Here is a 27,456-nt window from a genome sequence, read left to right as displayed (position 1 = left end):
AATTTATCAGTGTGGATGCCATGATATTCTGTGAGAAATGTGTGTGTTTTTCCTGTGAGAAGACAGTAGGCAGTTGAACCTGCCTTCTTTTGTACATAACTTGCTGTGATTGTGTGTCCAATAAAGTGCAGCTCTCTTGTACAGTGGCGGCGTCTGATCTCGCTTTATACTGACTTTCTGTAAGTTTTCTTGTCAGGGAATGATTTGCATCTTTGGCATCCAAAAATGTGAATACAAACTGAGGATTTTGCATATGCCAGGTCAAAGCTCTGATTTTGTAGATAAAATATAAATACAGAGAAAGGTTTAAAAATAGGTTTATTATTTAGGATTTTTTTTTTTTTTTTAATAGGTAGACATGAGGCGCCACAGAAATAATTGTTTTATTTAGCAAGATGTGGAATCTAATTCATTCATGGACTGTTGCACTAAAAATATCAAATAGTTCCAACCCAATTCTATTTACAGAACAAAGTCACACTAAAATGTTGCCAAAAATACACAATGCCATATGGATAACTATATATTTTGATATACTGTATATACATTACCCTTTAAAGATTTTTATTTTGTCTGTATGCTTGACTGTGATTCCAGTTACATTTGTTTAAAAAGAAAAAAAGTCTTGGACCGGAAGTGGATCAAGTGTCCTGGCGTTGAGCTGGCCGTCGACCATCTGTCCGCCTGAATGGTGTGTTTCTCAGATCTGTAGCAGAGCAAGGACAGGCTTACTGAGATGGTAGAAGAAGGTAGAATTTCAACTGCATTTAAATATCAAACATGCAGCACGTGCAATATTAAAATCTCCCCACGTGTCTCCTCCAGGAAGCGACGCGTTAACGTACCTGTGATGATATCCTCCAGAGCGCCGTCCTTCCCTTCGCGTACCTGTGGTTTTACCTGCCTCTTCTTCAGCTCTGCTATCAGGTCCATTTGAGGCATCTTGGGCATCATAGGCCCCTAGTAAAAGTTTAAAAAAAATAAAAGCCATTTATAATCAGTTGTTTTACATGATGCTTTTTGCTGTATGAAATATTTCTGAAAAACTGATATCATTTGAAATAACACATAAGACATTATTACAGATTACCAGTCAGTACAAATCTATGGTACATAATCCCTTTACGCTGAGCCTTAAATCTCTTACCTTTTGTGCTCCAGGTTTATTGGGAGATGGCTTCTCTTTTTCTACAGTGCTCTCACTCTCCATTTTCTTTTTCTGCTGAATCTCTTGCTGTGCTGTCTGTGTTCAGTCCAAGGAAAAACGATTAACATTCAATGCAGCACACCGTAACGGATAAATATCAGAAACCTACCACACATCCTCACCTTGTAGGCCTTTAGGAAACGCCCAAATATCGGGAAAAACATGGAAGGCTGGGTGGTTTTGGGGTTCTCTCCGAAATACTCCACCACAGAGAGGTAAGCCTCCTGGAGGAAGACGGGCAGAGCGAATGTATGTGTATTAAAATGTGATAAAATGTTGTTCACAGTTGTGTGTAAGTTTGATATGAACTGTGGGCTAACCTGTGCGGTCTTGCTGTCTTTGATCAAAGATTCCAGTTGCTCACTGTTGGTTTTGATGAATTCCTTCAACACTGGGCTGTCATCCTGCACCAGGAACTCCTTTTTGGTCATCTCCATTCCTCGTTCTAATGAGCGGATATCCTGAAGAATGCCATCCAGGGATACTGGCAAAGAAAGAGAAGTGAGTTTAGTACCATTCCTGATTTATATAGCTCCATAACTGGACAGCCTGAGTGTGTGTGCATGTACCCAGCGCTGCCTTGTCCACAAAGTGTAGGTCAGTGTGGAAGTTGACCAAGTCTGGGTATTTTTCCTGGATGATATTGGTGATGAAGTGAAGTAGCGTCTGTGAGCGGTCAGTGGACTTGGTCTCCAACAGCTGAAAAGCACAGACATTGGTAAAGCTGAATTGATTTTATGTTTTCTTAAAGTGAGAGAGTAAATCTACAAACAAAAACTACTTACAAGGTCCAGACTCTGCAGCCGAAAACCGTACGCTGAACCTCTCTTACTGCTATTCATATAGTTACCGAAGGCGAGAACAATCTGAGGGGAAACGCATGAGATGACCTGAGCAAAAATCACACACTTGGAAGCCACATCAATATGTTATATTGTCTTTTACTTACTTCTAAGATCTTTCTCAGTTTGACTGAAGACTTGATGGACATGGACGCAGAAATGATGGAGTCCAGTTGCTGTGGATGAAGTAAAAACAAAATCAATCCATCTTGTTAAAATCACACTCTCTTCAAACACAACGTACAATGCATTTGACAAACTGACCGGCTGCAGACGTTTGACAGTGTCTGGGAAGTTGCCCATGAAAGTGAGAGTGTTTATTCGCTGCTTCAGACGAGGAATCTTCCCAAAGCGTAACATAAATTGGTCCTCGTTGGTCAGCTCGTCCAGAGGACGGCCATCCTTCTCGTAGTTCAGCAGCAGCTTCATCTCAAAGTCTGACAGTATGAAGGGCTCGAGCAATTCCAGGAAGTCTATAGACAAAGACTGCTGATCATACCTGTGCAAAACAGTAGTGAGTAGCAAAACATCAGTTAGTGTAAAAGAGAAAGATCCCTAAAGAGGATTGGATGAGTCTGTTTATAAGCAGGATATTAAACAATGCAACAGAAGCACATACGTCTCGATGGCAGTGCAGATACTAGATGGCTCCATTCCTCCCTTGCGTAGAGTGATGGCCAGGTTCTTGGCCTTGTTGGGCTCAATCAAGGATGTCTTGGTAGGGGCCTTCTGGACCACCTTCTTCTTCATATTGGACAGGTCTGTTGGATTACCCTGGGCCCTGGTCTTGAACTGTTCCTCAAACATCTCCATGTTGAGCTCCTGATAAAGTTTTTCATTTCAAGTATGTTCACATCAAACAACAGTTTTCTCTCAGGATATTCTGTACAGTACAAGTGGAAAAGGATGCATGTTCTTACCCCTAAGACCTGCTCGTCATCTAACTCGTTGAAGACGGTGCCTGTCACCTGGTTTGGTTTTAAGGCTTGCCAGTTTAACAATGGCATCCTGAACTTGGTCTGAATGGGCTTCTTGCTCTTAAACCCTGAGGAAACAGAAAAAGAAAAGGACTGATTAAACACTTAAGATCTTTACTGATCCTTTGCTACCAACTCATGACGGATTCTAGTACTTCTAGTACTAGTACAGATTCTTCTTTCAAACTCCTCACCAGATTGAGTATTTGGAGCTCCAGGAGGGGGTGGGGGTCCAGCACCTGGTGGGGGAGGTGGAGGTAGCGGTCCTGCGCCAGGTGGGGGTGGAGGAGGTGGGGGTCCAGCACCAGGTGGGGGAGGAGGAGGTGGGGGTCCAGCACCAGGTGGGGGAGGAGGAGGTGGTGGACCTCCTCCAAAGGTTGGAGGGGGTGGAGGAGGTGGAGGCACAATACAAGAAGGTGCTGCTAGGGTGGGTGACGAAGGAGAAGAGGCAATCTGTCCTGGACCACCGGGAGGGGGAGGCGGAGGGGGAGGAGGTGGCGGAGGGGCATGGGTGCTGGCTGCTGGGGAGGCTGAATCAACAGGGCTCGGAGCACTGGACTGAGTGGCTGAAGCTGGGGCGGGGGTTTGGACATATTCTATCACTGTGACAGGCACAACCTGGATGTCCAGACCTCCTGAGGCACTGCGTCCCAGTCGTATCAGCCCCTTGTCCTGCAGCTCCTGGATCTTCTGCTCCAGCTCTGAGGAGGTTTGAGGGGTAGAGATGCTCAGACGCTCCCTGTCCTTCTCCCTCTCCCTGTCCAGCTCCCGCTCTCTTTCTCTCTGCTGCAAAGCACTAACCTGGGAGCAGGACTCTCGCAGGCTTTCCTAGAAGTTAAGAAGACAAATACAGACACACAAACAGTATATGATACACAGTCTGTCTTCCCGGCTTGTATGGAGATAATGTTTCCATGTTTACCATCTGAGTTTAGTGTGTGCTAATTAGCACAAAACACAACATACAGCTGAAGGTGATGGAAGTGCCATCAGTTTTGGACTGGACAAAATAAAATGCAGACCTCGTGAAGAAAAGTGAGAGAATCACCAAAGTTATTACAATTCATCCTGAAGGGGTCATGAATGTGTGTACAAAACTTCACAGCAGACCATCTACTTTCACTCTTAAATAAAAAAGTCATCCTGTTGGTGGTGCTCGAAGAAAATTCAGGGGATCACCAAAGTCATTAGGATTCACCGTCTCAGAACCACAGGCGTCTGCTCAACATTTCATATCAATCCATCAATTAGCTGTGGGGATATTTCACTCTGGATCAAAGCAGAGGACCGACCGACCATCAGACCAACAGCCATTGCCATTCATAGAGCCAATATACTGAAGGTGATAAAACTTTCACATTAAGATTATTAAAATAAAGTGAACTGCCACTCTTTTGACCTCATTATAACTAATCACTATGCAGATGGCCCACCTTCCTTGGCTAATTAATCTTATTAAACACTGTACATGTCATGGAGCAGCACTTACTTTGAGTAGCTCGGTCTCCTTGGTTGCCTGCATGAGCTTAGTCTCAAGTTCGGATATTCGCCCTGCCGTCTGACTCTCAATCTCCTGAAGCCGGGCATTCAGCTGTAACACAGCACACAGACAACATTGCTTTAACATCACAACATCAGACTCTCTTTTTTTTTTTGCACTGATATTTCAGTTTTGTGGCTGACCTGTGTGTTGTGTTCTTGCAGTTCGTCCACATGCTCCAGCACCCCTCCTCTGTTCTCAGCATCCTCCAGCAGGGCTCCTACATCTAACACGTTGTCCAGGTAGGCCTGGATCTGGACCTGCAGTTTCTCACTCTCCGTTTGCTTCAGATGCTAACACACAAATACATATAAAATGATGTATTATAGGAACATACTGTTACTTGATATATATATATGATATAGAATAATGATATATAATAATATTTCTGTTGCATGTTTACAGTAACAATGTACATATTTACATAGATTAATGCATCAGTTATTATTCTGCAACTGAGATCTCCTGTATGTGTTGAAGAACTGACAGCTATAAGCTATAAACAACTGAAACCACATCATTTGAATCATGTTCTGAATTGGGATAAGGAATGATTCTTGTTCACCTTTAAATATAAATTTATAGCTGATATTTAAATTACAGAAACACAAACAAGATGTTTGTAAGCCAAGCTGTATAGAGAATTAGCAAAAATTTGATGAACCTAAAATGTATTTACCCCATGCTTTTTTTCATGAGGTAAATATGATATTGTTTTATTTTATGTGATTTCTTTTTATTTGATTTTTATTTTTGATATTGATTTTTTTTTTAAGAAATTGTATTCAGCAAAAAGTAAACAGGATGAGCATGTCTACTCACCTCTAGGTACTTGTCTAATCCCAGGTGAGTGAACTCGTACTGTAGATGGACACGGAAGTTCATGTTCTCCACGGAATGGACCACAATGTTTATGAACTGCATGCAAGCCACCTGGAAAGAGACACAATATCAAGTACTTCTACAACTGAACAGTCCCTTAATTTATTTGTGAAATAGTTAGCCGGTGTGTAGGTAACACATTTGTAGACCTACCATGAAGTCAATGTTGCTGTCATCATTGATGAAGTACTCCATCAGCTTCTCAAAGCGGTTCCTTTCTTTGCTCACCTGAGAAAAAAACATCAGAAAATGCTTTTTAATTGTGGCCCACATGGGGGCATAGGGGAGCACAAATGCAAAACAAGCCCATCTCTGACATTTTATATCTATTACGTGTGGGAGCCCTCTATGGTCAACATGAACCGTTATATTCTTATCTCTGCTCTATACTTGCATTTAGAATTACACGCACATGCGTGACTGTTCTACACTTGCTAAAATTATGACCGCAGTGCATGTGAGTCGCAGGATGACTAATGAAAGAGGGGATGTCTGAAACACTGATATGACTAAATGAACAACAGTCAAAGTCAAATGAGCCCTTCACATTATGATGAATTTACTCATAAAAACTCAGTTCACCTCTTTAAAGTTGTCAAAGGCAGAGAGAATGATGTCATGTCCTCCTCTGACGAGACACACGGCAGCCAGCAACTCCAACACGAGAGCTTTGGTCCTGTCGCAGCAAAGGAGAATGATAATGATATACATGGATACATGGACAGACAGACAGACAGATAACACACACTTTTTCTCAAGCACAAAATCCCTCACCTGGGATTCCTGCTGTTGAGACTGAGGGTGATCTCATTCACACAGCGTGGGTGACTCATCACCTGGTTAAAGCCAGACTGCAAGTAGAGGGAAAATATAAGGAGCTGCCCACTATGTTTAAAGATGCAGGGAAAGTGTTTGTGTTTAGTCGGAGGGAAAAAAAAAACTTCGATGCAAAATATTATGATTAAATTTGTGTTTTTCTTCCGTTCAGCTAAGCAGTCAGACAAGTGAAACAGCAAAAGGAAAAGTGGAGCCAAAGTGGGATCAACAAAAGAAAAAAAAGCACAGAACCCAAAGCACCATTTTTGCATGGTAAGTAAAGCATGGGATGTTAAGACTCTACCTGGTAGTTCATGATGGCTCGCAGACACATTATGCACACATGTACGTCATCTCTCTGGTTGGATGAATGGGACTTTTTATGCATTTTGCTCGCCAGAGTGGAGCTTATTCTGTAGAGGGATAACAAGTGTATGGACACATGAACGGATACTTTAGAAGAAGTTACTGTATGTGAAGACGGTTTGAGGTTGAGGACCAGAAATGCTGAGATACATGCAAAACTATTTTGAGCACATCTAGCAGTTTGCTAAGTATATCACAACTTTCGGCACTGTTTTGGACATCCACTGCATCTGACCTCTGAAATGTGTCATCAGGAGGGAGGAAAATAAAGAATGACACACTGTACAAAGGAGCTAAACTTGAAAGAAGGAGAATGTGAGTAATCAAGGTAATTTTTGTGAAGTGTCACTTTGGAGGAAAAGTCTAACAGTAAGATAGCTCATGACAGACTCTGGTATACAATTAATAATGAAGACATGTTGATCACGTAACAAAAGCCATTTAGCCAGCTGCACTGTTAGTTTCATTTACAAAAATTGCTGGATTTGACACAGTTCAGCTTCTTTGAGAAAATGACATGGCACCTCTGTGACACCACAACATGCCTCCAACACACCACTTCTCCCTTGCAGAATACTGTTTTCTGTTCAAATGTACAATGTATGAGCTATAAAGTTACTCTGTAATAGAAATTCATGATGTGGACTGCGCTATCAATACAATCATGTTACTCTCTAAAACTCTTTTTCTCATAGATGCTGTGAAGAGTCTTGCTTGTCTGCAGCTTCTTACCTTACAGTCAGTGCACGAGCAGCTCTGGTCATCCCATGTGAATGAGAGCTGCTGGAGCTCTTGGTCAAATCTTCCATCGACCTCTCTGCCGGCTTTCCTCTGTCTGAGAGGGTTCCCCCATTTTCAACACTCTCCACATCAAATCTACAAAGGGCAGAAATACAAAAGTAAGCATGCATGGTGACAAATAATTTTACTGTAAAAGATTCTGAGATTGTTTTTCACGCTCTGCTGGTACTCACGAGGTTTCACTTTGGGCATGGGACAAGTATTCCACCAGAACATCCAAACCATTATTATGCTCATTGAGAAACTCTTGGGCCCATCTACAAAAAGACCCAAAGCAAAATAAAGCGTGAAACAAAACCTGCATAAAATCACACTCCACATCAAATAATCAAATAAACATCAAGTAGGACTCACCCAATGTGATTGGTGCGAAGTGATATCTCCAAATCTTTAAGGACCTGAGTTGCTTCTTGGATCCTTTTCTTATGCTGAAGAAGCAGAAGATATAAGAGTCAAGACTCCACTGTGCAGCTAGGAAACTGAAGATGTGTCAAATACAAAAGGAGGATGGTGCTTCACACTGACCCTGCGAGACACCCCTCCTTGATCCTGGTAAAAGCTCTTGATCTTGGTCAGATAAGTGGATGGGGGACTCTTCACCTGGAAACGCTCCTGGGAAAGAAATATTCACAGAGAACTGAGTCAAAATTAGCTTTTGACAGTTAATGTTATCAACAACCCAAAAACAAAAACTGAACTGGAGACATTTGCTGGTGCTGCAGCCTCTGACGTTATTAGTACAACAGAAACAAACTGCTCTCTGTTTCCATGCCGACGCCTGAACCGCTTGTCACCACAGAAACTGTGCTGCAAAGTTTTCTCACTGTACTCTGCTCTTCACCACGCATCCACTTTGGGTGTTTATGTACTTTGTGTCAACTCTGGCTCATTGAAGATACCAGTTCACGGCTCCTGCTCAGTTTGATGACATTTGCTGAGGTGGAACCGCAAAACCAGCTCATTATCAACAACAGCAACATAGAATGCATGCTCTTACCTGATCACAGACTAATTCCCATTTCTTCTCATTGTCATATTGACTCAGTAGCTTCAGTTTATCTGGAGGTAAATTCATGTGGCTCTGAAAGAAAAAAAAAGAGAGTTGTTTTTTCATGTTTGTTAAGCAAGAAAATATTATTTGTGATAATTCATCTTTCCCGCTTATGCAACAACATTAAAATCTTTAAAACCACAAGCGCATTTTCAGTATAAAGCAGAAGGGTGTTCACCACCTGCCGGAAGTGCAGATGACTCAGTGTTTGCATGTATGAATTGATGGTTGTCAGTGGGTACCATGTACCTCAGAATAAATATTTTTGGTCCTTATGTGGTCATAACAAAGAAATTATTCCACTGATCTAATCCAAAGACTGTGCAATTGATGATGAAATGTCAAAGTTGACACTACAATGCAACATTTAATAAAGATAAAGATGTTGATGAAACAAGGCACATTTAAAATTAAGAAAACTCACAGCGCTACTAACCATTTTTTATTTCTTAGTTGGTTTCATTACTTTTTTATTAATTTCACCAAGGTTTACATGTCAACTATTGCAATATTTTTAGTTTATATAAACATTCAACAAAAATTACATTTTTTTTTACATTATAACATATCTTTCCATCATAAACTGTACATAATGTTCCTATAATTCTCTCAGCTATATGGAGAATTTTACATAGAAGAAGAAGAAGAAGCCCCCACCTTCACAACTGTGGAGTAGGCTGACGCAAACGTTTAAGGAGTTGACATATTCGCACCCTAACAGTTTCAGTTTGAATTATCACCCTCAACCCACAGCAAAATGTCTGACCTGTGATATAAAGATTATTCGCCCATTCAAAAGACTTAAGAAATGAATAGTTTAATGAATCCAAATTAAGTATTATGAATAATTCAGATCCAAACACGGGAGTGTATGTGGCGAAAAAGACAGAAAAAAGAAGAAGCGCAAGGGTGTCTCTCAACAACTGTTACTCTAAGATTATTTTGTTTTTATTTGTTCTCCAGATTCACAACATTGCTGCAATCAACACCATCCCCATCACCACTCACAAACCCGATCCAAATACTCAGGTGATAATTTACTATTTACCATTCTGATCACTTCCTCTTGCACTGGGTGGTGACCTAAAATCTACCAGTGTGTGTTTCAAGCAATGGTTTGTAGTTTCTTTTTCACACCTTAAAAAAAAAAACGAGAAGCAAAAACGGAAATGGCCCGTTGCTTTACTGCTGGGTAGCGGGAGCCTCATCCTTGGTGGGGCAAGGGAGAGGTCTCATTGTGGGTTTCCTGGTATGGCACTAACCAAATAAACTCAAAGAGGCTCACTTTGTGCGCACGTTCGCTTGTATGAACTTACATGAGCATAAGTATAAAGACCTTCAGTTTTGGCACGATGTTGAAATGAAGAGGAAAGTCCACTTCTCATTTCCTTGTGAGTTAGTGATGCACACTTTAACATCTGAATTCTCTCCTTTAAGAAAAGTACAGAATGACATCTTTCTGAAATTTAGATTGGAAGTATTTTGCAAAAAGAGGAAATGAGGTCATGCTTTCATATAATGTTTGAAATGGCACAACCCATCGATGGTCTCTTTCCAAGTGAGCGGAATATGTCACACAGATATTGTGAAACAGTTAACCTTAAAGCCGCAATACTTGCGTCCTCAGATGTTATGACCTTTTTATGTTTTGTAATAGCTTAGCCACATACATTTTACATGTGTATAATGTGTGCATGTCTAATATTGCCAGTTTTTATTGACTAATACAGTGATTGTTACTCTACTTGATAGAGCTTTAAAAATTCAAACTGTCAACTTTTTGTGTGCTACTTTTCAAGTAATTGTTAAGGCATCACCAGATAAAAACCTATTTGCCTTTTTTCATTTTAGTTACAATAAATGCCACGAGTGTCACTGTGAAAGGAATCTTGCTTGTTTCCTTTAAAAATGCCTTTAAATAAATGACAAACAAACTTGGTTTGGTGAAGTGTATTTTACTGTACTTCAGGGAGGACACACAATTGCTGTTGTTAGTCCGTTTATGTGGATCTGTGCTTCACTTGTGTTTTAAATCAAGCACAAGTAAACTGGTTTAGCTCCTGGACAATTTATGCTGTTCATCCAGAGACAAAAGAGTAGATTTTGCCCCTATAATAATTCATGATGCAACACTTTCATGCAGCATCAAAAAATATGATAAGGAATGTTTTGTTGTTGTTGTTGTTGTTTTCATGTGTGAGCAGAACAAACAGATTTTTGTTCTTGTGGTTTTTCTTTTCTTACACACTGATATTTAGCAAATATAATCAAAGATTGAGGTGCTTCAGCATCTCTGATTCTAAAAAACTTGTTTTAATGCCTTATGCTTTAAGATGTCACAAATGCTTGAGGATTTATTTTGTGGCTTTATGTTTTCCGAATTGTTGTAAGACTGTTGAAAGAATGGTGAAATGGTTGCTTTCCGGTCTTATGGTCTCTCTCATGTAAATGTGTTGCTCAACTTCCCCTTGGGGCCAGCAGCCTGTGCATGCACTAATCACTCTGTTCCTTGTCTGACATTTTCAAATCAAACAGTGCAGAAAAAAAGTACTTTGATGAATCTGGAAACTTGTTGATAATATGGTATTTGTTGTGAAATTTCAATTTTGAAAGGAGCAGCTGTTGATGACCTTTGAGCAAATATGATTGGGCAAAATGACTCTTTGCTAGAGCATGTTGAAAGCAGATATTTTGCAAACTTTGGGTCTCTATATGCACCAGACAAATGGGCCTCTAGATTTAGATATTCTAAAAGGTTGTGAGACATATGGTTAAAGGCAGATTCCATATTTAATCTGTATTGATTTGAAATAGATTTTTGGCAGCACCAATGAGTCAGAGAGCATAAATGTTCTCTGACTCATTGGACAAACAGGATTCAGAGCTCTTACTTAGAACAACTTAAAATTACAGATGATAAATTGGATGTGAATTATTATTTCTGTGCCTCTGGAATAGTTCCCTTAACCTCTGCCAGAAAGCCTGGCTTGCATAATCTCTGTGTTTTCATCTGCATTAAGGGTGTGTGCCTTCCTGTCTCCTGTGCAGCCACTCACCAGAACCACGTTGAATCGCTCCTCCAGCTCCTCCTCTGGGGGCATGGGCAGTTTTGGGGGAGCCGGCTGCTTCTTCTGTAAGACTGGTGTAGGTTCACTCATTCCTGAAGCTGCCCCAACTGAGTTCCTGGCCTCTCGGCCCTCAGCCGGTTCCTGCTCCAAGCCCCCCGCAGCCGCATTCCCCATCACTAATCTCCACAAGTAATCCAGGGGGAAAGCTTTACACAAACACCTTCCCCTGAGAAATGGGTGTATTCCAAAACAGTGACAAAAAGTGGACACTCCAAGTGACTCGAAGACTAGCGGGCCTAAAGCAAACCAAGTCTCTGGGTCTGCAGTGAGAAGAACATCAAGCCGCTCGCCTACTGCCTCCGCCTTGGTCCTGAGGACAGGGCGGGTGATGAGAGAAGGTAGTTTTTCCTCATGTCCTCTGTTCTCTCATCAACCAGTTACTCTCTGTTTACAATTACCTTACTGGAGCCTATTGGGCTCTGAGGAAAGAAGCACCAATTTCTCAACTCACTCTTCTCTATGCTAGTTGACAGAGTTGACCGAGAACAGCTCTGGTGAGGTTAGCACAGAGGGCTGTGCATGTGAGAGGAAGGAGAAGGGAGTGTGACACACTATGTAACACAGACAGAAACCGCAGAAGCAGAAAAGCAGAAGAGTTACTTCCTGTGCATAGCAGCAATAGAACCTGGGGCGGAGGACAGGGTGGAAGACAAACACTGTAACTGTTAGGTGTATCATGCATGCAGTAGATGGATGATGAGAAAGATAAGGTTGTACAGGAAAGGAAGAAAGCAAGCAGTGAGTGTCCAGGCTTAGGGAAACATATGCTAAGCAAGCAGAAAAAGATGTAAAGTGAAGCAAAGGAAACTTAACCATGAGTCCACCTGCACTACACTGGAGCCATCCAGTCTCTTGAAGCCAGCTCACATTGCATGGGCCTGGGGTTACATTTGTTTTTGGTCATTTCCCTTCAAGTGAGGGGGTCAGGTAAAGATTAGATGCTGAGCAGAGAAGATTGTCCAACAGCGCCCCCCCCGTGTTTAAAGCCAAATACTGCACGCAGGGCTGCTGTATTTGTGGCCTCTACAGAACATTCATTGAGTTTTAAATGAATGTAATTAATAAGAAATAGTAACTTTATATAACTTTAAATAGTAACAAGTTGTTTCATAAATTATCAAAGCTGATGAATCCATACTGACAATAATTTCTGTCTTAATTGGCCACTATTTTGCTGATTGATTTATTGTTTCAGCAAAAATATCAAACAACTATTAACAACTAATTACAACTAATTACTAACAAGGTTGGGAGAGTGTGGGAGCCTTCTTTTGAGTAGATTTTCTCAATGACGACAGTCAGTGTCTTAACTCTTAACGAGGCTTAATTTATATTTATATTTGACAGTCAGAGGGGGCCAATAACAAAGTGCATTCATTAGGTGGTTTCAGAGAGTTAGAAGGTTTTGTGAATGCATTGTGAAAACAATACAGCAATATATCGATATTAGAAAATGTAATTTACTGTAATTTGTACTTTTGAATACTTAAGTATGTTTCAAAGCAAGTCAGTTGCCTTGATGACTAGGACATAATGTTGCCTGAATCTTTCAAGGATGCCTGGTAAGGAATGAATTTGGGGACTTCTCCCACATTCAACATGCTGCGCAGGGAGTAATTCAATGTAGAACCGCCACTGCCTGTTAACATTTAATAAACGAATCGATTAATCGAGAAAAATAATCGGCAGATTAATCAGTAAGGAAAGCAATCGTCAGTTGCAGCGCTAGCTGTATTGTTACATTTATTTAAGACTCTGCGATGGATATTAGAAAGCAGTTCCGTTTTCCTAATGTGTGTTTTATAGAACAACAAATGTCAACTCAGATGTGATTGGAATTTACGGGACGGACGCGAAGGCAGCAGCAGAGCATTCCAAAATGACGGATCCGACAACGTCGCCAGAGGACCACTGGAAAGTAAGTAACTCGTGTTAGCTAACCTCGGCTTTTTTTGTTAAATTGATTCACACGTCTGCCAGGTGACAGCAGCGATAAGTGGCAAACGTTGTTTTGTCTGAAAGTGGACGTTTTGCTAACGTTATGGAGGAGCGGGGCTTTGTTAGCTCCACAGCTAACGCTAGCTTGCTGTACAACTGTAGCAGTTAGCTTGCTTGTTGAGTAAACAAATCCCAAATGACAAGTGATTTTGCATATCGTTTCTTCCTCTTTAAAGTCCATGTGGAAGTGAAGTGCAGGTTTTTTGAAGAGTCTGAGTGTTGCAGTTATGTACAATTGTAGCTTAGAGAGTCAGTTCTGTTTGCAGCCCCACCAAATTCATCTTTTGGGAAGCACGGGATGTAGTTTCAGAGAGTTGTATATTTGTGATTAGGAAATGACTTGGTCTGTTTTGCCTTGTCAGAACTATCGGTTGACGCTTTCCTCAAGGCAAAATATAGTCATCACCTCTGTCGTAGTTTTATGGAAAAGCAGCTAATACCACTGTTGATCCCAACTTAGATATTCTGTTTCAGAGAGTAACATCCAAGAGAGGTTTTATTCGGGCAACCTCTTATAATGTAGTTCTAGTTTAGCTGGAGAGGGTGAAACCTTCGGTCAAAAAAGTCCTTGTCAAACACGTATAGCAGGACTTAGTGTTGAACTTATACCCATTTTTCTGTGTTTTGCCCCCTGGAAGCATAGGAGAACACTGGACCCAACTATGGGAACCACAGATTTAAGGAACTATTGTGTTGTGGTGCCCTAGATCAAACCGTGATTCTGTAATTGAAGTACTGATTTGGTCCAGCTCTTTGCCACCTGCATACTTGGACAGGACAAATCAGGGCAGCACTCAGCGGGGGTTCAGGCAATCTATCAGGCCAGCTAGCTATTGGTCTATTGTCAATGTATTTAGGGCAGCACAATTTTTCTCCTTATTATTCCAGCCTCTCAGTCTCCATTTTCTCCTTTTTCCATCTTCTCTTGTCTGGTGATGGCACGGCAGACAGACGGCTCTTTCAGCGACAGTGGCTTTGACCATAGTGAGTATTCATTCAGTTCATATCCTGTTGTTTGTCATATTATTTGATGTTTAGACTATGTGATGGTGACCTTGTGTTTCTGGTCACTGAGATTAGTATGTCAAACTGTTTCTAGTGTTGAAGTGAAAGATCTTTGATGTCGGCTGTTTTGCTCTATAGGTTTCTTTGCTGAAACTGCCAGAAAGGGAACCGTTGTGTCCAGGGCCAACAGTATCGGCTCGACAAGTGCCTCTTCAGTACCAAACACAGGTATTGTGGTTCTAACGGAGGGAATCTGGCATTTGTAGAGAGACTTTGTGCTACATTTTGATTGTGATGCAGACGTTTGCTTGCTTGACTGCACCTCGCACCCACTGATGTACTGATGTAGTCTTAATTCTGTTAGATGTTTTAAGTTTTATTCTCTAAAAAATAAAATGGCCAATTTTATACCATCTTTCATTAAAAGTAATTGTTCATTGTGAAATGGACACAGAGCCTGCTTACTTTCATTATGCTCACTGCTATTTACAAAAGGAAAAACCTGTTCTGTGTGCAGGTACTCTAATAGGATAAAAAAGATATGATAATAACAGAGATAAAAAAAAAAACAGGACTCTCCTGTAAAATTATGTTTAATAGACTACAGTGCATGCAGAACAGAATTTTCATAGTTTTTATTTAGATTCTGTCATGTTTTACGGAATAAAGTTTATTCTCCTGTGCTTCTGCAAGTTTTTTTGCTTGCTCACTGACTAGTGTTTTATATCAGTTTCTAACTGTCGATAAACATTTCGCATAGGCCAGTTTAAAGTGCATTACAGGAATCAATATGTCTTAATGGAAGCATGAATCAGCTTCTTTGCATGCACACTGTCAAGATGAAAAATGGTCCAGTGTTGGCAAAATAAATCTGATGAATACATTTTTAATTTTACATTTTAATTTACTGTCTGGCAAACTAAAAATCCAACTGTCAGGAAACAGTAGTCTTGTTATGGTTTTAGACCAGCTTTTAAAAGTTGTTTCATCTTCACTATGTCTGAGAAAACGTCTGACAATATATTTTAAGATTTGTCAGTATGTCAACAGGTATTCAGTCACTGTCAGACATCAGAGTGACTTATTTGAGTCTTAATATATTCTTGAATAGATGATGAAGACAGTGACTACAGGCGTGAGACGTCATACAAGGACGAGTATAAGGATCGCCGGAGACAAGCTCACACACAGGCTGAGCAGAAGCGTAGGGATGCTATCAAGGTAAGGCTACAGTAGATTGCAGTAGGTCTCTGTGACTGCCTCAGATGAACCGCACACTTTGAAATTTTTGAGTTGTGTATTTTTAGATTTTTTTTTTTCAGTAGTTATTAAGGACTTTTTTTTCCCTTGACTTTAGAAAGGCTATGATGACCTCCAGGCTATAGTGCCAACCTGCCAGCAGCAGTCTGAATTCGCAGTGGGAGCACAGAAGATCAGCAAGGCTACAATTCTGCAGAAAAGTAAGATGCAGTGTTGTGTTATTGGATGAAAACTCGTAGGTCACTCATGAAGCTGATGGAAAAGTCATTCATACATCAGTAGCAGTTTTCCGGAAGAGCATCCAGTGGAGTCCTGTGGTGCTTAATTTGTAGAACATGCCACGAAAAAGTGGCAAGGTCACGTGTTTATTTCTCAGTTCAGTCACATGACACAAATCTGCACGCAGCTGCTCATAGCCCCCAATTACAGACACAGTCTTATAAGCTCATATTACACAAGGCAAACAAAAAATGGAAAAGAACAGACAGCATACATATAAATATATCTACATTTTCATATGTTCAGATCACACAGATTCAATAGAAATGGAGACAAATATAGAACAGAGATGTCTACACTTGCTGGGTTTTTTAACAGGGGGAAAAAAGAGGAAATCAAAAAATTTCAGTATTTGGGAAATGGTTGTGGAGGGACAACACCTCAAGGCAAATGGAAACTTGCCGCAATGTACTTGAGTCTGTGTGCAGTGAAGAAATCCCCGACTGATGTATTTCTTTATTTTTTCAGCAATTGACTACATCCATTTTCTTCACAAAGAAAAGAAGAAGCAAGAGGAGGAAGTTTCTGTACTTAGGAAAGAAGTGATGGCACTGAAGATCATGAAAACGTGAGAAACAGTTCACAAACTGTCTAAGCCAAGATACTTTTTTCCATAATCTGCAACACAATCCCAATCCCTTTTTCTTACAGGAACTATGAGCACATAGTGAAGGCCCACCAGGACAACCCACAGCAGGGAGATCAGGTGTCTGACCAGGTCAAGTTCAACATCTTTCAGAGCATCATGGACTCCCTGTTCCAGTCATTCAGCAATTCTGTGTCAATGAACAGCTTCCAAGAACTCTCCGCCTGTGTTTTTAGCTGGATTGAGGAGCACTGCAAGCCACAGGTAAGGAGTAATATTTACTGTGGACAGTAGATTAGTTACAGTAATAATCATAAGAATTGTTTTGCTAATGCTGAGATAATTATGGTTTTTGTGCTTCTTCTTTGTCCAAGACGCTGAGGGAGTTTGTCGTCGGGGTGCTCCGGCAGCTCAGTGGTCAGCTTTAGTGATCGAGTGAACCTGAAGTCTGAAGACTCTGGGCTTGCTCTGGCCTTTCATGGTGGAGTAAAAACTTTTATTAGCCTCGAGCCACACTACAGTATTTACACTGACTTCAGGTCATCTGTGACTCCCTGGCTGCAATTGGATTACCTCAACTCACACCATGGGCAGAAATGAAAAGTTGCATTGGATTGAGCAATTTTATGTTTTAAGAGAGATCACATTCTGATTATAAGTGTACACACAGATAGCTGAGTTTATTTCAGCCACTGCTGACTGTTCAGTCCAGGGGAAACACAAGTTCTCACAAGCTAAAAATTACAGTAAGAGTTTGCAAGTGAGTGTGTTTGTTAAATGCACCAGGCAGGCAAAACAGTAGCGTGTATCTTGTTATAGTCAGGGTGTGCAGTGGAGCTGCCACTTTTGAGATAAATAATCAGTGGGAGGTTTCATCTGCAAGACTCTCCTCAGAGATCTTTTTTTTTTTGCCTTCATTTTGACAGTCAGCAGTGGAGAGGCAGACAGGAAACATGGGGGAGAGTGAAGGGGTGTGACATGCAGCTGAAGTCCCTGGCAAGAAATCGAACTTTGGACGTTGCAGCTATGTGGCATGTGCTGTAACCATTTGGCTACCAGAGCGCTCCACAGCTCTCCTCACAGATTGAGTAGTGGAGGTTTTGATATTGCTTCTGCAACGTGTTTTTAATTAAGCAAATGAAAATAGAGAGGCGAGCCCACACCTGCCCCTCTGTGAAGCATAAATTTGTAGCTTAGTGCTGAACCAAAGGGCTCCTCTCAGCTTAAGCGCACAAAATTGTGAGTCAGCCATACCACTCCGGAACCAAAGCAGTGTGAGAAAAAAAAACTCTACTATTCTACTGCAGGGTAACCATCATTTTTCTTTACTGTGCTATCAGGAGCAGGCTCTCGGGTGCTTCAGCATTTTATCATTGACGTTTGTTGATTACAACAACTCTAGTGAGATAAACTGTGAGGTTTTTATTAACGCAGCTGTGACGAGTCGACAAAGATGCTGAAATCTCATGGGTGACAGGTGTGCAGTGTAGGCAGCACACAGGGCTAAAATGTATGAATCATTGTGAAAATATTCTGTTTATATACAGGCAGTTATTCAGTTGCGGTAATACGTGTTGTGATTATTTGGGAGATCATGTTTATACAATGTGTTGATTTTGATGAACCTGTCCAATTGCAGTTTTCTCCTCAATCGAGTGACTCAAGTTCTCACCACTTAAAATTGCAGCGGTTTTATTGCTGATACGATAAATGCTATTTACTTTGTCAGTGGCTTTTGCGATCAGTAACTGTTCATCAGCATCACGGTGATGACAATTTTCAGACTGTTCAGGACTGTACCTTACACCAGTCACAGGTTCCTGGAGAGATCCTGAACAGGGCCCTGCACAGATTTAGAGCCAATCTGCTCTGAATGAAAACAGGTAATTTTTAAAATAGATGAGACAAAGTTAAATTTTTGTGATAGCTTTGACAGTTCTCTTTCCATAGAGTTGTGTCACCATTGTTGCTTTAATCACAGGGAAACAGGAAGATTTTTGACCGTCTTGTCTTTTTGCTGAAAGTATTTTATTTTGATAGTTCTTTTACAAAAGCCATTTACACTCAATGCTGACTTTATTAGGTATACTTGTAAAATCTAATGCACTTTAGTAATTTTACAGATGTACCTAATAAAGTGTATATTACCATCCATGTCAACCCATGTAAAAACTTATTTGTTTCTTGTTAAATTTGCCTAAAACACAATTTGGAAATAAAGGGAGAAAGAAAACAGCAGCAAAGGACAAATCATGCTGGTCACCTCTGCAGCCAGTGAACCAGTAAAACTTATTCAGTGTTTAAAGATAATTAAGAAATGAATTTGATTCTTTTGCTTTCATTTGTTGTCATTTAATTCACTGAGTGAAAAAACAGTACAAAGGGTTATTAACAAAAGAGAGGGGAAAAGTGCAACAACAAGCAAGATAGACTTAAACATGTAATAAGAACAACAAAGAATGTAAACCTCTCAAAGCAATAAAGAATAATTTGATGACATTTTCATCGTAGGTTCAGGATTGGTTTTAAACACTGTTGCCCTCGGTGCTGTCTAATTATGTGACATTGTTAGTGTCTGTAAAGCTGTTTTTGTATGAATATACTTTGAAATTACAAAAATTGTTTTTCCATTCAGCCTTTATTAAAGATTTACAATTTGTTCAAATCAAAGGCCATAAATAAAGTAATGTGCTGTGGCTCAGGCTGCTGTCATGTGTAATCTATCTCCCTAGCTGAGCACGGCACAGGCTTCCGTTGATCAAGTAGCTGAACAAGCGTTTTCTTGTTCTTTCAAGTACTTGGAACAACCACCTTACAGTCCTCATCAGTCTCTACTCCGACTTCATCCTGTAAGGGCAGCAGTAGGTGTATTACTCATTTGCACTGTGAACAAAAAAAACCACACTGGCACACAAGCAAAATGTACATAGGAGTTGTGAAGTTTAAGTTTTGGAAAGTGGGTTTTAAGAGCCTCCTTCACTCACCAGGAACTCCTTTTTGCTCTTAGGATATCCCTCCAGGATTGCATTTATCATGTCTGAAGCCTGAGAGAAACAAAACACAATGAAGTTTAAGGCTTTAGTGGCAACAACCTAATGATAACAATGGATGTCTTTTCAACACACATCCACAAATCTACAAACCATCCTCATTACCTTTCCATTTACTGCATGTAATACTAGTAATGATTGGAGGAACAAAATATAGATTTTTTCCCATCATACATCTTTATTTAATATTTACTTTATTCCCAATGTTGATTAATATCTACTTCTCGTTTAATCGTGAAGTAGAAGTTTTAGTAGTTTTGTCAAATTTAGTAGTGAAAAATGGCATTCACAATATCCCAGAAGCCAGTGATGTCCTCAGTTTGATTATTTTGTCAGTACAAAACCTGGAGATATTTGATTTACTGTCATAAATGACAAAGAAAAAGAGCAAGCTCACATTTGAGATGCTCCAACCAGAAAATATTTGGCATTTTTGCTTAAAAATGACTTAATCACAACATTTGCCAGATTTTCTGTTGAATTACTAATCCATTATTCAACTAATTGTTACATCTCTGTATACATTACCAGTCTCTTCCTCTTTTTCCACTCTTTGACATAAACAGTCTGCTCTTTGTAAACCTGTAAATTTAAATATGAGCTTACAGTACAGCAAATGAGGCAAAAAAACGAAAAAACAGCAGCAGTATCTTCACTAGGTTTCTAAGGTGGTGTGCTGTAACTAGAAAACATAAATGCAGTCCCCACCTTCTCTTTCTCTTCAGGTGTGACGTGATTTGTGACTGACTTTATCTTTTCCAGACGAGCTCTGCAACCAGAACACTCGGCTTTCAGCTCTTGGATCTCTGACATCATTTCCTCTGTTGTCAGGGAGCTGTTTAGCTCCTTCAGCTCTGTATTTACAGATTTCACACAAGGTTACACAACATCCCCTTTCAAATAAATATATTACAACAAAAACATGGCCCTTTGAGCTTTGACTCATGCAAAACATTTACTGTACTTACAGCAAAAAATACAGTAAAGTACAGAAACATCCTGTCCTTTGAAACAGTGCAAAATTCAAATATAAGCCATGCTCTGTCTTGAAGCACCAACTTGTAAGGACGAATAGTGTACTCTACCTGCATCTAGCTGTCTGCAGCTTTGTGTTAGGGACTGCGCTTCTGCACTGAGCTCTGAGATCTGACTGTCCATCGACTTCAGGTCTGCATCACTTACATCTTTGAACTGAGACTGTAGGGAGGGTTAGCAGTCATTAGTCAGTTTCAACTGAAACATAAAAGATTATTAGAAATAACAGTTTGTGAATATGTTTGCGAATGTTCATAGCAACACAGTATTTCAAAGAAACGAACTAACCTGATCTGCAAAGTAAATCTTTTGCTTGCCGTATGTTTTCTCCTTTATCTTGCCCTCTAAAGCCAGCAGCTCCATGGCTTTGACCACTGCCTGGTGAAACACAAATGTACAATCACTCATTCATTGTTAGCGACATACACCACTGCACCTTATGGGTAAGCGTTTAACTTACAGTTTTGCCCAATCCATGCTGCTTCTGTAAATTACAAAAGACATCCTGAGCACTGTACGGTCGGTTCTTCTCATTAAGATAGGCAAGAATGAGTGAGGCACCTGTGGATGTCAGCAGGACAATCTGATCATATGAGCAAACACATACAAAGCTATCACAAACACATACAAAGCTATCTTCTATCCCCTATAGCATGTGACATGTATAATGTGTTTTTTGTGATCTTTAAAATAAATGTGGCTTGTGGAAAAGTGGGTGTATTTGGAGGAAAAAATGACAGAAACGTTAGAGAGCTCTGAGGTCAGTTACGGTAGCTTATCATGCGGGCTATGAATATAGGCTATGTGGTTAACGTTAGCTGATAGCTTGTTAGCTACGCTGCGAAACGTATCATAAGTGACATTTTAACGGACACCGTTCGGTCGACACGAGTGTGAGACACGCCAGCTGGCTGGCTACAGTCAAAAACATCTTGACATGACGCCAACTCTTGACTTACCGTTATCCTTTTTACTCATTTCTAACTAGTCGTCTTTCACTTTAGCTTTTCCAAACCGAGTTTCGCGCGGAATCTACGTCACGGAAAAGATCGTCTCTGTTTTAAGAGGCATCACTAAAGTTTCAGTCTCCAGACAACTGCCGCATGAACTCTCTGTCGATTTAGTCTAAAAAAAACCGTTATTTATTATTTTATTTACGCATATTAACAGCACTCTTGAACTTTGTTAATTTGCCCCTAATGTTTTTTGTTTGTTTATAACTTTGGCTCAGTCAAGGACGTCAATAGGATTTGGAAACAGGGGCTTGGCCACTTTCGGGGGGAGCTATTTATAACTGTAAGGAAAAACTGCAAATATAACTAATTTATTCAATATGAATATCCCTGTTAATTTCCATAAAATGCTGTCTGTATCGCAAATGACTGTCAGATCACTTTGACCCACCTTAGCAGCAGAGACTGACAGGTGAGAGAGAGCGACAGCTCTTCCTGTCATCTGGCTCTAACTCAGTCAGTGTCTGGATGTGGAGAGGGGTAGTGAACTGATTATTATTTATTGTGCTATTCTTTTCCATTGACGATAAAGATAACAGCCAGTGAAGGAGCTTAGTTCTCTTTTTTAGAGCAAACAGCACCGACAGTTACACTAACCATTTGGCTAGGCAAACACAGAATGTTAAACTGGTAACATGATGGCTGATGGCCAGGTTTTATTTGTGAGAACAGGGAAGATACTTTGGTTTATTACTGACAAGGAACTCTGTGCTGTAGGAGTTAACTAATTACTACTCCCAGCAACGATGACTTACCTCCTTCTTTAGAAACCTCCGAATATCCATTTCGTTGCGGTGGCGCTCATTTTAATCATAACAAACGTCTGTCAGCACCGTCACTACCGTACAGTCTGTGCAGCATACCAGTGAAAGGTAATACTGAAAACGTGGAATGGATTTTTTATTTATTTCCTGTTCAAGGGAGCAGTAAAACATGGACTGGATTATCGTTAATATTGACTTTCTCTCAATGAAAAAGCGGATTGGATTGGCGCTCTCGATATCGCTCTGAATTTACACTGAATTGATAGAAACAACCAGGAATATGGTTGTTAACTAGGGGTGATTAATCTGTCCAATTTCCCGATTCGCTTCGATTACGATTATTGACGTCTCGATACGATTAACAATCGATTATTGGGTTTCCACTTGACACCAGCAACCCAAAATACACTATAAACCTACTGCACCAAAAAATGGCTAGTGATTTAGTCAACTTTTCTGTTATTGTGAAACATCTCAAAGCAGCTAGTATAGCTGTAACTTCCAAATAACTTTTTAAGTCGTTTTAGATGTCTTTCATCGGGAATAATTTTGTCGTCAACTCGTGGAGAGTACGCTGATTCGGTGGAATGAGCGCGAAATGAGAACCCTCATCCGTCCATCCGTTTTCTATACCGCTTCAAAACGTCATACAGCCATAAGGAGTCAAAATCGTCCAAAAAAAGTCAAAAAAATTTTTTGACCTCAAAATGTCATAAAAAACGTCATAGTATAGTATGGCGTTTTTTTCGGACAAAAAAAGTCAAAAATTTTTTTGACCTCAAAAAGTCATAAAAAACGTCATAGTATAGTATGGCGTTTTTTTCGGACAAAAAAAGTCAAAATTTTTTTTGACCTCAAAATGTCATAAAAAACGTCATAGTATAGTATGGCGTTTTTTTCGGACAAAAAAAGTCAAACATTTTTTTTACTTAAAAATGTCATAAAAAACGTCATAGTATAGTAAGGCGTCAAAATCGGACAAAAAAGTCAAAATTTTTTTTGACCTCAAAATGTCATAAAAAACATCATAGTATAGTATGGCGTTTTTTTCGGACAAAAAAGTCAAAAATTTTTTTTACTTAAAATTGTCATAAAAAACGTCATAGTATAGTAAGGCGTCAAAATCGGACAAAAAAAGTCAAAAAATTTTTTGACCTCAAAAAGTCATAAAAAACGTCATAGTATAGTATGGCGTTTTTTTCGGACAAAAAAAGTCAAAATTTTTTTTGACCTCAAAATGTCATAAAAAACGTCATAGTATAGTAAGGCCTCAAAATCGGACAAAAAAAGTCAAAAAATTTTTTGACCTCAAAAAGTCATAAAAAACGTCATAGTATAGTAAGGCATCAAAATCGGACAAAAAAAGTCAAAATTTTTTTTGACCTCAAAATGTCATAAAAAACGTCATAGTATAGTATGGCATTTTTTTCGGACAAAAAAAGTCAAAAATTTTTTTGACCTCAGAATGTCATAAAAAACGTCATAGTATAGTAAGGCATCAAAATCGGACAAAAAAAGTCAAAAATTTTTTTGACCTCAAAATGTCATAAAAAACGTCATAGTATAGTATGGCGTTTTTTTCGGACAAAAAAAGTCAAAATTTTTTTTGACCTCAAAATGTCATAAAAAACGTCATAGTATAGTATGGCGTTTTTTTCGGAAAAAAAAAAGTCAAAATTTTTTTTGACCTCAAAATGTCATAAAAAACGTCATAGTATAGTATGGCGTTTTTTTCGGACAAAAAAAGTCAAAATTTTTTTTGACCTCAAAAAGTCATAAAAAACGTCATAGTATAGTATGGCGTTTTTTTCGGACAAAAAAAGTCAAAAATTTTTTTGACCTCAAAAAGTCATAAAAAATGTCATAGTATAGTATGGCGTTTTTTTTTCGGACAAAAAAAGTCAAAAAATTTTTTAACCTCAAAAAGTCATAAAAAAAGTCATAGTATAGTATGGCGTTTTTTTTTCGGACAAAAAAAGTCAAAAAATTTTTTAACCTCAAAAAGTCATAAAAAAAGTCATAGTATAGTAAGGCATCAAAATCGGACAAAAAAAGTCAAAATTTTTTTTGACCTCAAAAAGTCATAAAAAACGTCATAGTATAGTATGGCGTTTTTTTCAGACAAAAAAAGTCAAAATTTTTTTTGACCTCAAAAAGTCATAAAAAACGTCATAGTATAGTATGGCGTTTTTTTTGGACAAAAAAAGTCAAAAAATTTTTTTACCTCAAAAAGTCATAAAAAACGTCATAGTATAGTATGGCGTTTTTTTCGGACAAAAAAAGTCAACATTTTTTTTGACCTCAAAAAGTCATAAAAAACGTCATAGTATAGTATGGCGTTTTTTTCGGACAAAAAAAGTCAATTTTTTTTTTACCTCAAAATGTCATAAAAAACGTCATAGTATAGTAAGGCATCAAAATCGGACAAAAAAAGTCAAAATTTTTTTTGACCTCAAAAAGTCATAAAAAACGTCATAGTATAGTATGGCGTTTTTTTCGGACAAAAAAAGTCAAAATTTTTTTTGACCTCAAAAAGTCATAAAAAACGTCATAGTATAGTATGGCGTTTTTTTCGGACAAAAAAAGTCAAAAAATTTTTTGACCTCAAAAAGTCATAAAAAACGTCATAGTATAGTATGGCGTTTTTTTCGGGAAAAAAAAGTCAAATTTTTTTTTTACCTCAAAATGTCATAAAAAACGTCGTAGTATAGTATGGCGTTTTTTTCGGACAAAAAAAGTCAAAAATTTTTTTGACCTCAAAAAGTCATAAAAAACGTCATAGTATAGTATGGCGTTTTTTTCGGACAAAAAAATTCAAAATTTTTTTTGACCTCAAAATGTCATAAAAAACGTCATAGTATAGTATGGCGTTTTTTTCGGACAAAAAAAGTCAAACATTTTTTTTACTTAAAAATGTCATAAAAAACGTCATAGTATAGTAAGGCGTCAAAATCGGACAAAAAAGTCAAAATTTTTTTTGACCTCAAAATGTCATAAAAAACATCATAGTATAGTATGGCGTTTTTTTCGGACAAAAAAGTCAAAAAATTTTTTTACTTAAAATTGTCATAAAAAACGTCATAGTATAGTAAGGCGTCAAAATCGGACAAAAAAAGTCAAAAAATTTTTTGACCTCAAAAAGTCATAAAAAACGTCATAGTATAGTATGGCGTTTTTTTCGGACAAAAAAAGTCAAAATTTTTTTTGACCTCAAAATGTCATAAAAAACGTCATAGTATAGTAAGGCCTCAAAATCGGACAAAAAAAGTCAAAAAATTTTTTGACCTCAAAAAGTCATAAAAAACGTCATAGTATAGTAAGGCATCAAAATCGGACAAAAAAAGTCAAAATTTTTTTTGACCTCAAAATGTCATAAAAAACGTCATAGTATAGTATGGCATTTTTTTCGGACAAAAAAAGTCAAAAATTTTTTTGACCTCAGAATGTCATAAAAAACGTCATAGTATAGTAAGGCATCAAAATCGGACAAAAAAAGTCAAAAATTTTTTTGACCTCAAAATGTCATAAAAAACGTCATAGTATAGTATGGCGTTTTTTTCGGACAAAAAAAGTCAAAATTTTTTTTGACCTCAAAATGTCATAAAAAACGTCATAGTATAGTATGGCGTTTTTTTCGGACAAAAAAAGTCAAAATTTTTTTTGACCTCAAAAAGTCATAAAAAACGTCATAGTATAGTATGGCGTTTTTTTCGGACAAAAAAAGTCAAAAAATTTTTTGACCTCAAAAAGTCATAAAAAACGTCATAGTATAGTATGGCGTTTTTTTTTCGGACAAAAAAAGTCAAAAAATTTTTTAACCTCAAAAAGTCATAAAAAACGTCATAGTATAGTAAGGCATCAAAATCGGACAAAAAAAGTCAAAATTTTTTTTGACCTCAAAAAGTCATAAAAAACGTCATAGTATAGTATGGCGTTTTTTTCAGACAAAAAAAGTCAAAATTTTTTTTGACCTCAAAAAGTCATAAAAAACGTCATAGTATAGTATGGCGTTTTTTTTGGACAAAAAAAGTCAAAAAAATTTTTTACCTCAAAAAGTCATAAAAAACGTCATAGTATAGTATGGCGTTTTTTTCGGACAAAAAAAGTCAACATTTTTTTTGACCTCAAAAAGTCATAAAAAACGTCATAGTATAGTATGGCGTTTTTTTCGGACAAAAAAAGTCAAAATTTTTTTTTACCTCAAAAAGTCATAAAAAACGTCATAGTATAGTATGGCGTTTTTTTCGGACAAAAAAAGTCAAAAATTTTTTTGACCTCAAAAAGTCATAAAAAACGTCATAGTATAGTATGGCGTTTTTTTCGGACAAAAAAGTCAAAAAAATTTTTGACCTCAAAAAGTCATAAAAAACGTCATAGTATAGTAAGGCATCAAAATCGGACAAAAAAAGTCAAAAAATTTTTTGACCTCAAAAAGTCATAAAAAACGTCATAGTATAGTATGGCGTTTTTTTCGGACAAAAAAAGTCAAAAATTTTTTTGACCTCAAAAAGTCATAAAAAACGTCATAGTATAATATGGCGGTTTTTTTTTGGAAAAAAAAGTCAAATTTTTTTTTTACCTCAAAATGTCATAAAAAACGTCATAGTATAGTATGGCGTTTTTTTCGGACAAAAAAAGTCAAAATTTTTTTTGACCTCAAAAAGTCATAAAAAACGTCATAGTATAGTAAGGCCTCAAAATCGGACAAAAAAAGTCAAAAATTTTTTTGACCTCAAAAAGTCATAAAAAACGTCATAGTATAGTATGGCGTTTTTTTCGGACAAAAAAAGTCAAAAATCTTTTTGACCTCAAAAAGTCATAAAAAACGTCATAGTATAGTATGTCGTTTTTTTCGG

General features: G+C 38.3%; 3 protein-coding genes across 5 annotated transcripts; 1 reads left to right on the top strand and 2 right to left on the bottom strand.

Moving 5' to 3' along the window:
• Positions 1-315: 315 nt before the first annotated feature.
• On the bottom strand, positions 316-12,136 carry fmnl1a (formin-like 1a). The gene is made up of 25 exons (XM_041062134.1): positions 11,539-12,136; positions 8,429-8,512; positions 7,957-8,043; positions 7,786-7,859; positions 7,605-7,688; positions 7,363-7,506; positions 6,569-6,677; positions 6,223-6,299; positions 6,031-6,124; positions 5,602-5,676; positions 5,389-5,499; positions 4,710-4,859; positions 4,516-4,617; positions 3,221-3,854; positions 2,970-3,094; positions 2,669-2,871; positions 2,314-2,548; positions 2,157-2,225; positions 1,993-2,073; positions 1,777-1,906; positions 1,528-1,691; positions 1,330-1,431; positions 1,148-1,243; positions 846-960; positions 316-706 (listed from the first exon to the last, which is right to left on the bottom strand). The coding sequence occupies exons 1-25, from the start codon at positions 11,722-11,724 to the stop codon at positions 642-644; spliced, it is 3,396 nt and encodes a 1,131-aa protein (XP_040918068.1). The 5' UTR covers positions 11,725-12,136; the 3' UTR covers positions 316-641.
• Positions 12,137-13,451: 1,315 nt separating this feature from the next.
• On the top strand, positions 13,452-19,439 carry mlx (MAX dimerization protein MLX). Its single transcript, XM_041062174.1, has 8 exons — positions 13,452-13,528; positions 14,556-14,592; positions 14,752-14,841; positions 15,725-15,834; positions 15,971-16,073; positions 16,621-16,720; positions 16,804-17,002; positions 17,113-19,439. The coding sequence occupies exons 1-8, from the start codon at positions 13,490-13,492 to the stop codon at positions 17,164-17,166; spliced, it is 732 nt and encodes a 243-aa protein (XP_040918108.1). The 5' UTR covers positions 13,452-13,489; the 3' UTR covers positions 17,167-19,439.
• LOC121198212 (PSMC3 interacting protein) lies at positions 19,075-22,704 on the bottom strand. Of its 3 annotated transcripts, none has more exons than XM_041062179.1 (8): positions 22,592-22,704; positions 21,284-21,384; positions 21,112-21,201; positions 20,874-20,985; positions 20,497-20,642; positions 20,317-20,370; positions 19,723-19,782; positions 19,075-19,585 (listed from the first exon to the last, which is right to left on the bottom strand). In XM_041062179.1, the coding sequence occupies exons 3-8, from the start codon at positions 21,184-21,186 to the stop codon at positions 19,529-19,531; spliced, it is 504 nt and encodes a 167-aa protein (XP_040918113.1). In that variant the 5' UTR covers positions 21,187-21,201; positions 21,284-21,384; positions 22,592-22,704; the 3' UTR covers positions 19,075-19,528. The 3 variants fall into 3 exon arrangements, with proteins under 3 accessions (XP_040918113.1, XP_040918111.1, XP_040918112.1); XM_041062177.1 differs by lacking the exon at positions 22,592-22,704 and adding an exon at positions 21,783-22,518; XM_041062178.1 differs by lacking the exons at positions 20,317-20,370; positions 22,592-22,704 and adding an exon at positions 21,783-22,529.
• Between the last annotated feature and the right edge of the window lie 4,752 nt (positions 22,705-27,456).

The sequence above is a fragment of the Toxotes jaculatrix genome, chromosome 18 (assembly GCF_017976425.1).
Source record: "Toxotes jaculatrix isolate fToxJac2 chromosome 18, fToxJac2.pri, whole genome shotgun sequence".
NCBI classification, from domain to species: Eukaryota; Metazoa; Chordata; class Actinopteri; family Toxotidae; genus Toxotes; species Toxotes jaculatrix.
The sequence above is the reverse complement of the archived record's forward strand: the minus strand, read 5'-3'. Positions and strand labels throughout refer to the sequence as shown.

Excerpts from the sequence above, each read along its gene's own strand:
- fmnl1a (XM_041062134.1), bottom strand. The coding sequence starts at position 11,724 with ATGGGGAATGCGGCTGCGGGGGGCTTGGAGCAGGAACCGGCTGAGGGC. Across the intron at positions 3,855-4,515 it reads AGGAGACCGAGCTACTCAAA|GAAAGCCTGCGAGAGTCCTG; the intron begins GTAAGTGCTGCT and ends CTTAACTTCTAG. Across the intron at positions 1,692-1,776 it reads TGTGGACAAGGCAGCGCTGG|TATCCCTGGATGGCATTCTT; the intron begins GTACATGCACAC and ends TTTCTTTGCCAG.
- mlx (XM_041062174.1), top strand. The coding sequence starts at position 13,490 with ATGACGGATCCGACAACGTCGCCAGAGGACCACTGGAAA. Across the intron at positions 13,529-14,555 it reads CGCCAGAGGACCACTGGAAA|ACAGACGGCTCTTTCAGCGA; the intron begins GTAAGTAACTCG and ends ATGGCACGGCAG. Across the intron at positions 15,835-15,970 it reads AGCGTAGGGATGCTATCAAG|AAAGGCTATGATGACCTCCA; the intron begins GTAAGGCTACAG and ends CCTTGACTTTAG.
- LOC121198212 (XM_041062177.1), bottom strand. Across the intron at positions 21,202-21,283 it reads AGCATGGATTGGGCAAAACT|GCAGTGGTCAAAGCCATGGA; the intron begins GTAAGTTAAACG and ends GTGTTTCACCAG. Across the intron at positions 19,783-20,316 it reads GGAAAAAGAGGAAGAGACTG|GCTTCAGACATGATAAATGC; the intron begins GTAATGTATACA and ends TGTTTCTCTCAG.